This window comes from Hirundo rustica, chromosome 18, assembly GCF_015227805.2.
Source record: "Hirundo rustica isolate bHirRus1 chromosome 18, bHirRus1.pri.v3, whole genome shotgun sequence".
NCBI classification, from domain to species: Eukaryota; Metazoa; Chordata; class Aves; order Passeriformes; family Hirundinidae; genus Hirundo; species Hirundo rustica.
This window is the reverse complement of record NC_053467.1, coordinates 3,579,761-3,596,798: the sequence shown is the minus strand read 5'-3', so window position 1 is coordinate 3,596,798 and position 17,038 is coordinate 3,579,761. Positions and strand designations below refer to the sequence as shown.

The 17,038-nt window shown below is 45.7% G+C and overlaps 1 protein-coding gene across 2 annotated transcripts in view; it reads left to right on the top strand.

Annotated features, from left to right (window-relative positions):
* Positions 1-15,899, top strand: part of SEC14L1 (SEC14 like lipid binding 1) — a 47,705-nt gene extending 31,806 nt beyond the window's left edge. For both annotated transcript variants that reach the window (XM_040081588.1, XM_040081589.2), the window contains exons 5-16: positions 625-753; positions 1,013-1,247; positions 1,915-2,024; positions 2,730-2,919; positions 6,069-6,157; positions 6,931-7,001; positions 8,545-8,716; positions 9,016-9,150; positions 10,719-10,853; positions 11,341-11,592; positions 12,574-12,752; positions 13,265-15,899. In XM_040081588.1, the coding sequence (XP_039937522.1) occupies positions 625-753; positions 1,013-1,247; positions 1,915-2,024; positions 2,730-2,919; positions 6,069-6,157; positions 6,931-7,001; positions 8,545-8,716; positions 9,016-9,150; positions 10,719-10,853; positions 11,341-11,592; positions 12,574-12,752; positions 13,265-13,370 (1,803 nt within the window). In that variant the 3' untranslated portion in view covers positions 13,371-15,899. The remainder of the gene's footprint in view (positions 1-624; positions 754-1,012; positions 1,248-1,914; positions 2,025-2,729; positions 2,920-6,068; positions 6,158-6,930; positions 7,002-8,544; positions 8,717-9,015; positions 9,151-10,718; positions 10,854-11,340; positions 11,593-12,573; positions 12,753-13,264) is intronic.
* Positions 15,900-17,038: the final 1,139 nt, after the last annotated feature.

The following is a 17,038-nucleotide window of genomic DNA, read 5'->3' as shown; positions in this document are numbered from 1 at the left end:
AAGATTGAGTCCAACTAAAAGTCTGTTTCAGGATCATGTCAGTAAAGCAAGAGATAAGCTGAGAGTGAGGAGTGTCCACTTCTGCTTGTGGCATTATCATGGGAGAACAAGCTAAAAGAGTTTTCATTCTACAGAATGCTAAAGTACCTCCTAGGTGAGTGAGGGAACAGTGTTTTGGCTGTCTCTTGGAAACATGTTGGGCATGCTGCCCCTGCCCTTGCTGCAGGGCTCAGCCTGGCTGAGCTGGCCCTGTGCTATCAGCCACAGCAGAGGCTGTGGAGGCTTTTACCCTGTTCCACATACACCCTGCACTCCCAGCCCTTATCTAGACTGAGACAGTGTAGAAATGTGCAGTCCTCTGGCTCTTGCCTGGTGCACTTGTGTTTCTCCACCCTTCTCTTTCTTGTTAAGACAAAAAAAGAAAAAGGCTGTGGGACCATGGAAGGGCTTCTCAGCTTTTTATCCTTTGGTGTTGCCTCTTCCCAACAAGTGAAGCAAAACACCTCAAATTCCACTTGAATATTTTTGACTGTGTGAACTTGTAAAACAAAAAACATTTCAAAAATTATGAGAGAGAAAAAATCCTTAATGGATAGCTAAGCTGTATGATCTGTTGACTTACAGGTTCATCCTGACAATGAAGATTGGACCTGTTTTGAACAGTCAGCAAGCCTGGATATCAAATCTTTTTTCGGTTTTGAAAGCACAGTGGAAAAGATTGCCATGAAGCAATACACCAGCAATATTAAAAAGGTGAGCCTGCAATTGGGAAGGATGTGCCTGGCTCCAGGTTACCAAAAGACAATGAAAATAAAGAAAAGCTGCTGCTAAGTAACAGGCTGCTCTGCTCAGAAAGCTGGGCTGCTTTGCTAAAGGCCTGGGGCAGTGTGTCTGTGTAGGGCTCTTTCAAGTGAAATCTTTAGAGGCCTGACCACTTAATTTTCAGCCCAATCCTTTCTGTGTCTAAATGTGTGGGTTTTTCAGTAGCTGAAGTAAATGTTCTTTTTTGAAGGGAAAAGAAATAATAGAGTACTACCTGAAGCAGCTGGAGGAAGAAGGAATTACTTTTGTCCCTCGCTGGACTCCTCCTGTTGCGTGTAAAACAGAGAGCAGCACATCCCACCCAAGGAGACCAGTGTCACCTGCCATTAATATCCCAGAGACTGCCACAAAGGAGGGCTTGAGCAACAAGGAGATCCTCAACACCTCCAGCAGCCCCTCGGAGCCCACCGCAGGAACGCCCGATGGTATGGGGGTCTGATGTGTTCTACTGGGAAGCGCTGTACTGGAGAGGCTCTCAGCACTGGGCAGCTGAGGAGCTCCACGTTGGCTCCTGAGCTGGTGACAGGCAGTGTTAAAGTGTGGGCTCACCCAGCAGTGACACGTGGCAGAGCTCAGCTGTTACAGGCTGAGCTCGTGAGTGGAGATCAGGTATGAGCAGAAGAACTCTTTGCTGTTCGTTGGGTTGCAAATGAACAGGCTGCTCTTACCCTGAAATTTAAGGATGGGTATAACTATAGGAATGATGGGGAGGAAACAGCTGAAACTTCCCTAGACACAGTCTTCTGGGAATTTGGGAAGATTCTGCACTGGCAGACCAAAGCTTCTCTAAGGATTTCTAGAAGCAGCAAGCCCAGTGGTGCTGTGGATTGATGAATCTGAGTATTCTGGCAAAATGCGTTTACAAATGTCTGCTTTTGTTCCTTCCTCAGCTGCAGAAGGAGAATTTTATCTTCTTCATGAAGATGACTTTGTTTGTTGCCTTGCTCATCTTTTCATTGATTCAAAGGAACTTTATTCAGTTCTGACTGCGCTGAACACAGCAGCCACTTTGAGACAGCAGCAAATCAGATCACTTGGTGCTTGGCCTAGGTCTGGTCAGGACCACTCTGATCACCTGCAATCTCTTTTTAGATAAGCTGGATGCAGACTACATCAAGAGGTACCTGGGGGACCTGACCCCGATGCAGGAGAGCTGCCTCATCCGCCTGCGGCAGTGGCTCCAGGAGACGCACAAAGGCAAAGTGAGTTCCTGGGGGTGTCCCCTGCCTCACAGTGTGTGACACGCAGGGTGGGCCTGAGGAAATGTCCTGCCACACCCCCTGGGGCTGGCTCTTTCTGCTAAGGGGCTCTTCAAGATGAAGACCTAAATTTAAGCAGTGGCAATAGGAGGAGTTCGTCGTGACTGTCCAGCTGACTGCAGCTGAGGTGCTTCAATAATTAGACTCAGACTGTCAGTTAAACTGCCACTGGGAAATAACATCAGATTTATAAGTCTTCCTGGTTCCTACAGTGACCTTATTTTTATGTTTGTTTGTTTTGGCCAAACATGAGAAACACTGGTAGCAGTGGAGCACTGATAGCAAGGCTGGGGTTTTTCCAGTGCCTTTTGATTTGCATGTGTGCCTCAGCTTCCTCTAACTTAACAATAAAACAAAGGTCTGTGTTTTGTCCTGGTTTATTTAAATTGGACTGACTTGGTATGGTCATACAGGTGGAAATGATTACATTAGAGTTCATGAAATTTTTATATCCCTTATGAAGATAGCTGCAGTGCCTGACAGGGCTTATGTTTTTGTTTCAAAGGCTGATTTTCTTGAGTAACTCCCAGTGTTACACACCATCCTCTTGCATTGGTGCAGGGCTGCACATTTTTCAGCTTCTGTTGTTTAGGTTTCTGTTCTTGTTTCAAACCTTGAATGCAAAATTGGGTTTGGTTTTGTTAATAGATCCCAAAGGATGAGCACATTTTAAGATTCCTGCGTGCCCGGGACTTCAACATCGACAAAGCAAGAGAGATCCTTTGCCAGTCACTGACGTGGCGCAAGCAGCACCAGGTGGATTATATTCTGGACACCTGGAATCCTCCCCAAGTGCTGCAGGATTACTATGCAGGAGGCTGGCATCACCATGACAAAGGTATGGTTTCAGTACAAAATATGGACTGAACAGCCTTTTTACGTTTTGAATCAAAGGTGATAATTGTCCCTCTGTTGACTAGAGGTGGCTGTTGAGAGCTTCTCAGTTGTTATATACTAAAGACTATTAAATTGATAGAATGTTTTGGGTTGAAAAGGAATTTAAAATAATCTTGTTCCATCTCCCTGCCATGGGCAGGGACACCTTCCACTAGACCAGGTTCCTGAGAGCTCTATCCAACCTGACCTTGAACACTTCCAGGGGCATCCAGAGCTTCTCTGGGCAGCATGTTCCAGAGCCTTCTCTGGACAGCCTGTTCCAGAGCCTTCTCTGGGCAGCCTGTTCCAGGGCTTCTCTGGGCAGCCTGTTCCAGAGCCTTCTCTGGGCAGCCTGTTCCAGGGCTTCTCTGGGCAGCCTGTTCCAGAGCCTTTGCCAGCCCTTAGCTGCTGGAGGCAGAGTCCTGGATCAGAGTCTTTCTGACTAATACTGACATACTTAAATTTGCTTTGCCAGGAGCTTAAAAAAAGTGATTAATTGCACTTCCATAGTACTCTGAGATGCTTAGAAGGGTGTTAGGCAAATGCTGAGTGTGCGCTTTCGGTGATTAAAAGGTGTTTGTAAATAAGTCTATCTTTGTAATCAGTTTATTTCTGATGTTGCATAAGTCTGCTGATGGCATAAATGAATATTTATTTGGCATTACAATCAGCTTAATGATGAGAAGTGGAATGTTGCAAAAACATCAAATAGAGCAGGTTTGCTTGAGAAGAGAAGCAGCTTTGGCTGAATTCCCTTTGTACTGTGAGCCACAGCCTGACACAGTCCCCTGTCCCTCTGCTGTATCGTGCACTGATCTCCTTGCTAATACATACATAGAAATGAAACATGTTGGAATTTGTGGCTTGAGGCAAGCTGGCCTCTTTAGATAAGGAAATGATCTCTTACTGTGAGCGATCTGTGCTCTGATTGCGTCTTTTCCCACCAGGCACCATTGTTTCTGCTCAGCTCTTCCTTTTTCTAGCAGCATATGAAACAGGGCAGGATGCTGTCAGCAGTAGTGGCCAGGAGACGGGGAGGATGCAGCAGAAGTTTAATCACAGAGCTTGAATGGCTCTTCCCTGCTGGGTTTGACAGACCCCGAACTGAGAAAATGGAAAATGAGAACGTGCTTGTAAAGATTGTAGGGAAAAAGACCTGTTAATAAGTTCTCCCTTTCAGCCCGTTCCTTGTCTGTCCTTTGCAAAGACTTCCTCTGTCAATAGCACACAACCGGGTCCTGCTGGTGAGCAGAAAGGTGCAGAATGCATCAAAGGCTTGTTTAATGTTCCTCTGAGAAGTTCTGCAGTCTTGTGGTGAACTTCATGCCCCCTCCCTTCCCCTGCAGTTCCTTTGATCTCTCTTGCAGCATGCCCACAAGTAAAGCATGGCTTTGTCAATAATGGAAACACCATTTCGGAACGGAGTAGTTCTCTGTAATTTAAAACTTTACAGTGGTAGGTTCTTTTTTTAAACTCTCTTTTCTAGTATTGCTCCTTTCCTCCTACATATGTGAAATGTGCCCAACTTAAGCTGGCTGAACGCTGTGTGGCTTTCAGTGCTACAGCAGAGGCAGCAGTGATAATAAAGCATGTTGTCTAGAATGAGCTATCAGTGCTAAAGAAAAGTTATTATTATTGCTAATTGGCTTGCAATTAGCACAGATTTCTGTACATCTGAATGGCTGTTATTTTGACAGGAATCCGTCAATCTAATGTCTTTTTAGAACCACAAAGCTCTAATGGAATATAAATTGTGCAGTGATAACAAAGAGTCAGCTGAGACTCTCCTTCATGTGTCGTTTGGGTGGACCAGGGTTACTGAGCTGTTAGTTTGGGTTTGGAGGCATCTGTGTCTGGGAGGGAGGGAGGGAGACCTGCGATGAAGCTTAATAGCAGTTTTTGTTTAGTGTTTCAAAAGCTAAACAGTACATTCCAAGATAACTGTGTGCTGATGTTAAAATAATATTTTCTTTTAGTCCACCTGATAAAACATAAAACACTGTGAACTTCCACGGGGGCAGTGTCTTTGCCAAATAAATAACTTGCCTTGACTTTGCAGTTTCGGTTGTTTGTTTGGTTGTTTGTTTTTTTTTTTAATAGTGTGTGTTTTGCAGTTTTTCTCCTTATGTCCCAAAGGACTTAATGATAATTTGATAACCTCTCTTGCAGCTGTTAGAGGGGAGTGAAACTGCACGGACAACAAGACTTGAGGGAGATTTTTATGTAGACAGCTTCCTTTCTTTTCTTCTTTTTATATTGTATGCTAACAAATTCACTTTTATAGGCTGGTGATTGTTTAGAATAGATAAAACGAAGCTTAACAAGTGCATCACAGCTTTAGGAGGAGGCTGGGAGCTGTTCAGCCAAGAGCCAGAAATGCAAACTTTGATTCTCAGTAATTCACCTTAATGCCTGAGTACCCTGCCAGTGTCAGGCCACCCCTGTGCAGGCTGTCAGTGGAAAGGTGGGGGTCTAATGCAGAGGGTCCAGCTGAAGCCCATCTCTGGAGCAGAGTCTGTTCTCACCAGTTTAACCTGCATTAGCAGGGCTGTGTGCCAGTTCTGCACTGTGTGCAGTGACAGAGCTGGAGTGTGACTCCATCCAGCAGACTCTGCAGAGGGCAGGCTCTGGGTTAGCACTTGGTTTCATTAATTCTCAGATGTCAGGATGGCTATTTTTCCCGAAATGTTGCTGTAAACTCTCCAGAGCACTATTGCATCACGTGTGATAAAAGCCTCACAGCCTTCCTCGCAGCTCTGCAGTTACAGGAAAAGCTTTAGTTCACTGGTGTACCTGAGCTATCCTGGAAGCTAAGAATAGTCTGTGTCATTAATTGTGTATACCAAGGTCTGGAGTATACTGATGTACTCAAAGTCCTTTGAACTTTCCATGAAGGTCAGGGAGCTATTTCTGAATCAGGATATCTCCGTTTTTCAGCTTATCTACAGGTAATCTGTCGGTACGGCTGCACAGAGTGATGTTTATGTTGCCGTCTGCTCTTGATTCTTCCTTTTGCAGGGGAGGTTTAACTGTTATGGTTTGTTTCCACCTGAATTTCTTGAAGCAGCTCTCTCAAGTGTCCCTCGCTGTGTGCTTTGTGTCTCTGTGCAGACGGGCGCCCGCTGTACGTGCTGAGGCTGGGCCAGATGGACACCAAGGGCCTGGTGCGAGCGCTGGGGGAGGAGGCCTTGCTGCGCTACGTGAGTGTTCCTAACAGGGGCAGGTGTTCGCTTAGGGATCCCCTCTGCCACGGCATCCACCCTCAGGGGGTTCTGATGGGCTCTCTGGCCCTCTCTCTTTTGGTTGGAGTACGTCTGAAAGCCCCTGGTAGCTGTTCCTGGTGCGTTCTGCAGGCTGATGGGAGTGCAGGGTTCCTGGCAGATCCCGTGGTTATCGACTGGCATTTGCACAGATTCTTCTGCACTTGTGCAGGGCTTCCTTCAGACTCCAGGCTCTGCTCTTGTACAGAAGAGAAAATGCCACGCTCAGGATTTTGTCAGGCCTGTACTCCAAGGATAAGAATCACGTATTTTTTAAAGGAAAAGTGCTTGCCTGCTTTCTCTAAGGAATCACACAGTGGATCTGCTCAGCTTCCAAGCAGAAAGCTGGCAGAATTCCAGGTTTGCACTAACTTTTTTTGACTCCTAGTAATGACAGGAGTAGCCATAGTGACTATTGGAAACAGGGACTGGATTTTATTTTTCTCTTCTAGTGGCATTTCCAAGCAGACACTAACTTTTGTTTGCTGGCACTAGTTCTGTTTCAAGGCTGCTTTCTGTGATTTCAAAAGGGGCTTTAATTTCTGAGTAATTGAGGGTAATTTTAGTGATTTTTAGTTCATTCTTGATGGGGGAAAAGTTTATGCTGGTTTGATCTTGTAGTTTTAATTAGTCTATGGATATAAACATATTTTCTTTATACCACCTACTGAGTTCGAGACTGTCTTTTCTAAACTCCACTCTTTCTTGTGCAGGTTCTTTCAATAAATGAAGAAGGGCTGAGGCGATGTGAGGAGAATACAAAAGTGTTTGGCAGGCCAATAAGGTAAAGTCTGCCCTGTGGGAATTGGCTGCTTTCATGGGGTGAGGGAAGGGAATGTCAGACAGTGGAGCAAGCAGAGAGTAGGCTGTGTCTCACATGCAGGTACAATCATACAGTTAATTAAGAGCCTCCCCAATTAGTGGGGCTAGAGGGAATGTGCCTGAGGAAGCCTGAGGGACACACAACACCTGCCCCAGCAGCCTTGGTCTCGTGCTCTCAATAGTTCTGTTGGGGCTGTTTCTCTTCTGCTCCCTTCTACTGCTGGATATCTGCAGAGCAGCAGTGCAGCCTAACTCCCACATCTGTTTGGGGGTTGGATTTTACAGGCACTGGGTGTTGGTGCAGGCTGCCAGAAAATCAGGCCATGATAGTATCATGAGTAACATTTCCAGTAGTTTAAGGTGTGGCTTCCATGTCGCTTGTTCATCCATAGTCCACTCCAAGGCTCCTTACGCTCAGTTCTGGTTTGCATTCTCCATGTATTATGTGTGGCTACTCAGCTGTTGATCCAAGGTGAGGTCATGAAGCTCCTGTGGAACCTGGGATCTGGTTTTCCAGGTTCTGGCATGACTTCATGTGAAGTTCAGTCAAAAGTGGTTTGCTAGCCCATCTTTAAGTCATTGTAGGGGTCACTTGTGAAAGTGGTAACTGCAAAATGGATTTAAGGGTGTGGAATGGAGGCAGAGCCAGCCTTGAAGAGATGCCATGTTTCTTGGACTCTCTCCAGTTTCTTCCTCCTTCCCCTAATCTGTAAGGTCCAGAGATGTGGGGTGTGCCTCTTTATCCTTTCCCTGTTACAGAACTTCCTGCTCAAGCTCTCTGAGGGAGGCCAAATCCAAGGGAGAAGTCTGGTGTGTAACAGTGGAATGGTGCTGCCTGCTGGCTCTTCATTTGTAGCCACAATCCTAAAGGGCTGCATATTAAACATTTAAAGTGAAACAAAGAAGGGTTTGGTGTTTCATAGAAGCCTTATGCATAATGTAATGGCTGCTGGCTGGTGCAGCACAGCTGTAAATCTTGAATTCCGGCCCAGGGTGAGACCTGAGCTTGGAAAGAAACTGAAACACATGCTGCAGCTCAGTTGTTAGTATTAAGAACATATTTCTTCCTATAGAAAAGGTTTTCTTCACTGAGATCTGACAACAGAATCAGCTTTGATGTGTATTGGCACCACTGTGCTCTGTGTTAGTAGAAAATCTGCGCTGTGAATGTTAAACTGCTTCAGAGAAGCAGCGTGGCCACTTAATTGATCTCCCAGTAAAAGCAATGGTTTAATGTTTGGGCTGGCTGTTGACAGGATTTTTTTTTGGCTTCCTGTGAACTGAACTTTTATCTGGAATCTAAAATGTCTGTGGGGAAGTGTGCAGGATGATCATTGCACACCCCTTAAACTCCAGTGTCTACAGGCAGCACAAAGCGAGGAGGTAAAACAGAAGAAACCAAAACACACAGAGGGGGCTTCACATTTCAGTGTGTTGGCCACTTACATAAACAAGGAGAATGTTGATGTTATTGAGGTTTTTCTTTTTGTCTCTCTCAAATTCAGCTCTTGGACCTGTCTAGTAGATCTGGAAGGTTTGAACATGAGGCATTTATGGAGACCTGGTGTCAAGGCCTTGCTGAGAATCATCGAGGTGGTTGAAGCTAATTACCCCGAGACTTTGGGCCGTTTACTTATCCTAAGAGCACCTCGAGTATTCCCAGTTCTCTGGACACTGGTATGTGTGTAATCAAGGTGTTCCTCAGTTTGTAAAAGCACTTGAGATCAGGTGTATGTGCAGCAAATGTTGCCACTTGGAAGCATGCCCTTTATATAGGATTTCTGGAGTGGATTAAAAACCACCACCTAAGAACCTGATTACGCTGTTGGTTAATTTGGCTTCTTTGTGGTGTGGACTTTGCATAACCAGGATCAGTGTGATCAAAACTGACTCCTTCAAAATTGATTTGAAAACAATGTAAATTGACTTGAGACAAACGTGAGGGCCTGATCTGTTCTGTTTTTCTTTCTTTGTAGGTTAGTCCGTTCATTGATGACAACACTAGAAAGAAATTCCTTATTTATGCTGGAAATGACTACCAGGGTCCTGGGGGACTGCTGGATTACATCGATAAAGAAATTATCCCTGATTTCCTCGGTGGGGAGTGCATGGTATGAATATAAAGTATTGCATATAGCAACTTATTTGTGGTTTTTATTTTAATGATTATTTTTCCTCTCCCTTAAGCAGAGAAGTCTGTAAGCACAGAGTGATTCCTGGTGAGGTTTGGAGGTGGGGGCTATGGTGTAGGATTCCAGGCTCAGTGCTGTTTTCTGCATCCACTTTAAAAAGAACAGTGCAATGCTTCTCTTGGACAACTATCAAATACCTTACCAAAACATCCAAGCACAGCTAAAAGCCATAGGCTGTTCCCTGGAAAGTTCAGGCAAACATGGTAGCAGAGCTCTGAGCAAGAGCTGTCACTGTCAGCTGATCCAGAGAGTCTGTCTCACCTGAAAAACTGATCCCATAAGGAGCCCAAGGAACACGTGGCACATCTGCTAAGAGGGCTCAGCAAACAGCCCAGTCTCCCCACACAGAGTGTGCAGTTGCCCTCAACAAACCAGAAAAGTGTTTTTACTGCAGGATGCTGTAATTTCTCAGTCCCTTGTCACGTGCCTTGATAGCTGTTTCCTGCCTGGACCTTGGGTGTCACTTGGATCTGGCATTTTAATGTCTGATAATGTAAGGTTTGTTTCACCTGTAACGCTTTTGGCAACACAGGCTGGGTGTGTTTTCAGCCCCTGTACACTCTCTAGATTAATTTCTGTACCATTCTTGAAAATTCACCTGTGTCAGTTCCAATGGTCTCAAATGATAACGAAGTACAGTTAGATCTGTTGGAGTAGAGCATGTGTTTATCTCCAGGGGCTGGTTTTTGTTGCAGCAGTAGCTTTCAGTGTTATCTAATTTGGAGCTTAAAGCTGGCAAAATTCACTACTTACCTAAGCAAAAGTGAATGTTACCAGAAAGCAAATTGCTACAATACCTTCTGCCAATTACAGGCAGTGGCAGCCTCTCTCTTCTTCTTTACTTCTGGGTATTTGAACAAAAATTACTTCTCTGAGATCTTTTCAATTCTCTGTTGTAATTCAGTTACCAAACTTTTATTTCTCCAGACACCTCTGTGGAACCTGTTGTCATCTTCATTGCTACGGGCTTCTTAAAGCAGAAGTTTGCTTAGGGAAGTTGTGTAACCACTTCCAGTACTGAGCTGTCAGACAGCTGTAACTTCAAAACTGTTAACTTTCCTGGCTGCACTGTTCTTTTACCTGCTTGGAAACTTTCTATATCTCCCTACTATCCACCCTTAAATTTAGCTACCCCTGTCCTTTCAGGTCTCTGTAGCTCTATTTTTCAGATTTAGTCACTATTTCCACTTCCCTCAGGATTCTGAAGTGCCTCCCATCTTTATTCAGTGTAAGGTGGTGTAAATGATAATTACAGTCTTTGCACAGTCCCTTTCTGGGATGCTGACTGTTGTGTATGTGCAGTTCTGCAAACTCCTCACCCAGATCATGAAAAAAGAATTACATATCGTGTACAAGCTATAAAATTACTTTCAGACTGTTCCCTTCTCCAGAGGATTGCTGAATGTTTGTTTCTGAAGCTGGAAGGCAGACAACATGATGGGATGGTCACAGGAGATAATTTTTAAAGGGGCTTTTTTTGGTTTTAGTGTGAAGTACCAGAGGGTGGGCTGGTTCCCAAGTCCCTCTACCGGACGGCAGAAGAGTTGGAAAATGAAGACATCAAGCTTTGGACTGAAACAATCTACCAGTCTGCAAGTGTCTTCAAAGGAGCTCCACATGAGGTACAGCTCCAGCTGCCCTTTGCTTTCATTTTCATCTCAACCCTCTGCTCCAAATTTGGTCTCTTGGCCTGGGAATGGTTTATTGCTTGTGTATTTAGTTCCGGTGCTTCCACCTTCCAGAGCTGGTGCTCGGTGAGGCTTTAGTAGCTGAGCTTTGTGATTGTCCCTCCTGTTATTTTGTTGCCATTTAGAGAGTATCACTGGTTTTCATTCTACTCAAGGCCATGTTCTTCTAAGGAAAGCAAGCAAAATTCTCAGAAACTGCTTGAAAGCTTCCAAAAGTCATATGTTAGAATAGACACTCCATCAGGGAGGAATTTGTATCTGCAATGCCTCTTTTTTGACTATTAAATAGCCTTTTAAAAAGCCTTATTAACAGTAGAAACTAAGCCCAGCAACAAAAAAAGCTCTGTTCCTTGTCCTTTTTTTTTCCTGTAGGAGTTTACTGAGCAAATTGCTGTTGTCTAATGTGGCTTTCCTGTCTCAGGTTCTCATCCAGATCGTGGACGCCTCGTCTGTCATCACGTGGGATTTCGACGTCTGCAAGGGCGACATTGTTTTTAACATCTTCCATTCCAAAAGAGCCCCACAGCCTCCCAAAAAGGACTCTCTGGGAGCTCACAGTATTACATCTCCTGGTGGGAACAACGTCCAGTTGATAGACAAAGTCTGGCAGTTGGGGCGTGACTACAGCATGGTGGAGTCTCCCCTGATCTGCAAAGAAGGGGAGAGCGTGCAGGTGAGGCAGCCAGAGCCTCTGTGGGGGCAGATGGAGCCCAAAGTGCCTGTTCTTATCACAGCACTGATGACTGAGTGTGACTCAGTGCTGGGCTGGCTGCTTGCTTTTGGCCAGCATTTCAGCTGCTGTTCCAGGCTGGGTGCTGCAGGGATGGGATTTACATGGGATCTGCTGGGAGAAGTTGTATCAGTTCTGCTAGTGAGTGAGATGGATCAGTAGGGGATGTGGGGAGGCCACCTAAAATGCATGTCCAGAAAGTAAAAATCATGCTTTGTGCTGTAATTCTGACAGTTATTTACTGTAGCAAATATTCTGTGTTTGAGGAATATCACAGTGCCTGCTCTCAGTAACAGGAGGAGACTGGAAATCAAGTCTGAGCTTCTGTGTGTTTGCCCTCTAATGGGCAAAGCTCCTGATGGCCAAAGCTCCTGAAGGTTTTTTTATGCCATTTACAACCTGTCCTTTAATTCCAAGTTTGATGTAACATGCAGCATGTTTATAGTCACAAACTGCCACTGCTGTTCCTGTTGACTTGAAATGACTCAGCCTCTGAAAAAGCAATTCCTTAAGTCATTTCCAAGATGGAAGTGTTAAACTGGAAATGTGGACAGTGACCTCTTGAACTGTGAGGCAGAAGTCTTGACTGCTCTTTTCATGGCTCAAATGACAGCTGTGAATGAAAATAAATGGAAAAATGGATATTGTTTTAAAGCAGAACTTGTCCTTTCAGCATATTAAATCCTAACCCCTGGGCACTGTTGAAAAGCTGGAGGAACTGTGGGTGTTCCATCCCAGATTCGATAAGGATGTTGTGTGGGGAGAGTCTCCCAGCACTGTCAGTTGGCTGAGGAGCTGAAATATGGGCATTGGGCAAAAATCCTGGGCATGTAGGCACTTCTTCTAAACTTGGAAAAGAAACATCAAGCCTCCAAATCTCTGTTAACCAAATTAATTTTTGATTTTTGTTGTGTCTGCTTGCAGGGCTCCCATGTGACCAGGTGGCCTGGCTTCTACATTTTACAGTGGAAATTCCACAGCATGCCTGCCTGTGCTACAACCAACCTGCCTCGTGTGGATGATGTGCTGGCATCTCTACAGGTGTCCTCTCACAAATGTAAAGTGATGTACTATACAGAAGTGATAGGATCTGAAGATTTCAGGTATGTCTGGCCGAGGGCAGCCAGTGTCAAACCTTTCTGGTTATTTGCATCATCAAGTCAATGTCCACTTCACTTAAATACAAGTAAATTGTGAGGGCCTTAAAAAGTTGCACAGAGGGCAGCTAATGTCTAAAAGGGGTTAATTAGTTGTCTCCTGGTGATGTCACTGGTCACTTGGCTTTGCTTTGAGAGCTTCTTGGGCTTGGCAGGTTGTTCTGTAGAAGGGAGTGCAATTCAGATTCCCGTTGGTGAATTTCATTTTCTGTCAGTGGATAAACTTGACTGAAATTTAATCTCCAGCTCTTTGAACAGCATCTGGTTTTTGAAAGGAGTGCAGCATCCTCATTACTTTATGTGGTGAGGCAGAAAAGCTTCTGAGTCTCTACACCAAAGCTGTTACTTGCTTTTTATTCAGTGTGCAAACAAATACAGCATAGATACAGAGCAGAAATCAAAATCTTTGTGTGTTCTGAAGCTTAAAACTGCTTTCTTCCTTTTTTTTTTTTCTGCAGGGGATCTATGACCAGCCTTGAATCAAGCCACAGTGGATTCTCCCAGCTCAGTGCTGCCACCACCTCCTCTAGCCAGTCCCATTCCAGCTCCATGATTTCCAGGTAGTGCCACAACAGCTGAAAAGCAAATGGATGTGATGGCTGGACCCTCGCCCGTGGCAGCTGACTGCAATACAGCATATTCAACTGGCAATTGTGCAAAAAACCCCACCCCAAAAAGCCTTTTATAGATAGTAAAGTAGCTGTTTGAATTTTACACTTAGTGGTTTTGGTCTTTGTTAGATCCAACAGCTTGTCTCTTAACCCTTTTTCCTAACTCAGCCATAACTATTTTTGCAAGTGTGCTTGCACAAATCCTAACTCTGAACACAAGGGCTCTTACTGAAAAGGAAAAACAACCAGTGCATCAGTTAAGAATGATTTTTTTTTTTTTTTAAACTGTGTAGATGTTAAAAAGCAAAAAAGAAAAACCCTACCAAAAATGCTCCGTAGTGCATTAGAGATCAACTGCAAGTCTCCTGTCAGGACATTCCTTGCCATCCTGAGAAATCCCCTGTGATCTTCCAGTGCTGCAAACTGTTCTCCCATTGCCACTAGTGATGTCCGAGACAAAGAACAGCAGTTGCTGGATACTTGACTTTGTGAGTCCGTTTTTTTCAAAGCATGCCCACAGAGCTGTGGCCAGGCTGTGACACTCACTATACCTTTTGTATCAGCACATTTCTGGGGAATTGGAGCTCTGGGTCTTGCTGGGTTGAAGCAATTTGTTCTTTCCTTGGATTTATGTGTGGAACACTGCAGAGAGAGAGGCAGAGAGCAGGTTCTCCCTCACTGTGTCACACTGGGCTCATCCAGAGCTGCTTGGAGCTTTTATTCCCAGCTCTGTGCAGTGCATTCCAAGCAAATGGATTTTACTGAGACTCTCTTCTTGTCAGGAATTTATGCAGAGCTTCAGCTTGCTGCTTAAACCAGTCTGAAGGAGGTGTGGCTTCCATCTTTCCTGAGCACTTCTCCCTCCCTGGGGCCTCCCATCCTCCCCTGTGCCTGGCAGAAACAGAGCACCTCCGTTCTGGTCAGTCTGTGTGAGCAGGGAGCACAGAGATCTTCCCTCTCAGTGATACCTCAGAAGATACTCTAAGGATTTTCTCCACTTTCACTACTGCCACTGCCAGAGGTGATCTGCCATTTGGGATCCTGTCCCTGTTTGCCAGGCCCAAGTTGGACCCTTGCTGAACTCTGTTCAGATGTTCTTCCCTCTCAAGCCCTTTTCTCTATGCACAGCAAAAGGCTCCAAAGACTGAACTGTCAGACAAATACAGACCACACCTAGCAGTGGAGCAGAGAGGATTTTGGTCTGAAATGCAGCAGGATTTGCACAGTTAGATCCCTGATCTTTCCTTACCCTTGGTAGAGCTAAACTGTCCACGCAGGCACTGGAGCTTCTGTGGCTGCAGTCCCTGCTGGGAAGTGGGATGGGGTCTGGCTCAGGTGAGTGGTGGAGGAGCTTACAGAGGTGTTGCACTTGGAAAGCACAACTCACTTGAGATTCTGGATCCCCTGCCTGAGCAAAGCTGGCTCTGAACTCTGAACTCTGAAAAGTGTGAAGCTTTTTTATGCCTGCAGAGCTCTGGAGAGGCAGGTGCCAGACCCCTGAGAGCAGCTCTGCTGCAGCCCTGCTCTGGCTGTGGGTTGTGGCAGAACTGACAGATGTTTTAGTAGCAGGTGTTTAGAGACCAGCCTCCTTAAACTGAACCAGACTGATCTGTTCTGGAGCTCTTTTAGGACTCAGAAGCTGAAGATGGAGGTTAGGCTGTTATTTAGGCTGCCAGAGTGACACAGGTCACTGCTTTGGTGTCACACAGCTCGCACCCGGTGTCTGCACAGCAGCCTGCACAGGCTGTGGCTCCAGGGCTGCTTTCAGGAGCTCTGCCCAAATTCCTGACACCAGGAACCAGGATTTCAGCACAGGGAGTGCAGCTGGAGCACAGTGAACTTCACCTGCTGACACTCATGGCATTTCTTCCCATTCACCAGGCTGTAAGGGCTGAAGATGGTCCCTTTCTTTCTCTCTCTCTCTCTCTCAGATGGCGATTTTGCTGACAGCTGTAAAAAATCTGCTCCATTCAACACTCCACATCTGTCCAGGTGTCTGGCTTTGTAGACCTTTTTGAGTTGCAGTCCCTTTTCAAGTCTGAAGATCTATATTTTCTGTTTTTCACTTGAGCTGGCTCAAAAGTGGCACTTTGAGTTTTTCCTGCTGTTGATCTTAACACACCTTTTAGAGCTCAAAGCACATGACAGCACAAACAGCCGGGGAGATAAAATTCCAGAAAAACAACAGTTAATCTTCCTGTAAGCAAAGTGCTGTGGCAATATGACTTGATCACTGCAGTCTAATTAATTTCCCACACCCTGGTCTTCCTTTGTGTGATACTGCTCTTCCTTCTCTCAGCCAGTGACTCTTCTCTTGGCACCTTTCCTGTTAACAGTGTCCTTCACTTCCCTGTCCCTCCTCATGAACTGCATATCAAAATCTGTAAATGTTTTGTATACATAATACCTCATTCTTGGTAACAAAATACAGATAGTCTTTAAAAGATTTTTTTATTGTTATCAATAAATGTGAACTGTTTGGGAAAAAAAAAAAAAAAAGAGGGCAGTCTCTTTATTTCATTCATCTTCTGCAAAGCTTCCAGGTTATTTTATTTGCTGGATTCGGGTTTGCCAGTGCTGGGTGAGGGAGGGGCTCCTTGGCTGCCTCCACCACCGACACCTCAGGCAGGAGGCTGAGACAGTCACACTCAGAAAATGATGGCTTTTAATTAGTAGAAGTAGACTAAGCCTCAGCTATTTTAAAAACAGCAGCCAATAAACATCAGACTCTGGGTTTTCTAACTCCTGGAACTGGAGCAGAGGCTACATGTTTATGGTCAGTCGTTCCAATTTGATCCAAGCTGTGAAGTTTCTCTAAATGAGAATCTTCAACCATGGTCGTGGAGGTCTGTCAGCAAGACCAGATGGCTGCATGACCTACTTCAAGCTTTAACATGTGGTCAATATTTCTATGCCAGCACATGCTAATGGACCAGCTCTCTGCTGCTCAGGACCTTGCTGAGTGCAGCAGTCCTTGAGAAGGTGTTGTGCAAGGAGACGTGGGGGAGCTGCCTTTGTGGCCAGTGCCCCTCTGAAATGGCAATTAAATAAACCCGAGCCTCAGCCCCTGCTTGAGCTGGGCAGGTGATAACGGTGCAGGCTGCATCAAACGGCTCCTCTGGGCTCTGGGAGAGCTGTCAGGCTGCTTCAAGTGTGTGGCTTAAGTTTGGATTCCTGGAAGAAATGGCACCTGTTTTATTTTTCCCCACCAGCATCCCCTGCCTCCCCACAAAGCCGAGGGCTCCCTGTTCTTCAGGTGTCTCCATTTGCAATCTTGGCTTGCCAGCGAGTCTGTAAATTCCCGGGGAAGGATCCTGAGCTGCCATTCCCCAATCCCCTGAGTCTCTCCTGCTGGAGCAGGAGCTGCCCCTGGCTCGCTGGCCCTGCCCCAACAGCAGCACCCAATCCCCGCAGGAGCAGCCAGGGCTCTTTGCTCCTCCATCCCTTCGCAGGCTGAGCTGATTCTGCACTCTGTGTAGACGGGCAAATTAAAATGCTGATGGAAAGAAGAATTCCGCGAGCCTGGGAGTGCCCTGGCAGTGCAGGGTCCCTCAGCCCTCCCCTCCGTGCTGGCTGTGCCGGCCGCATCCCGCATCCCCACTGCCCTCCGCAGCTCCGGGG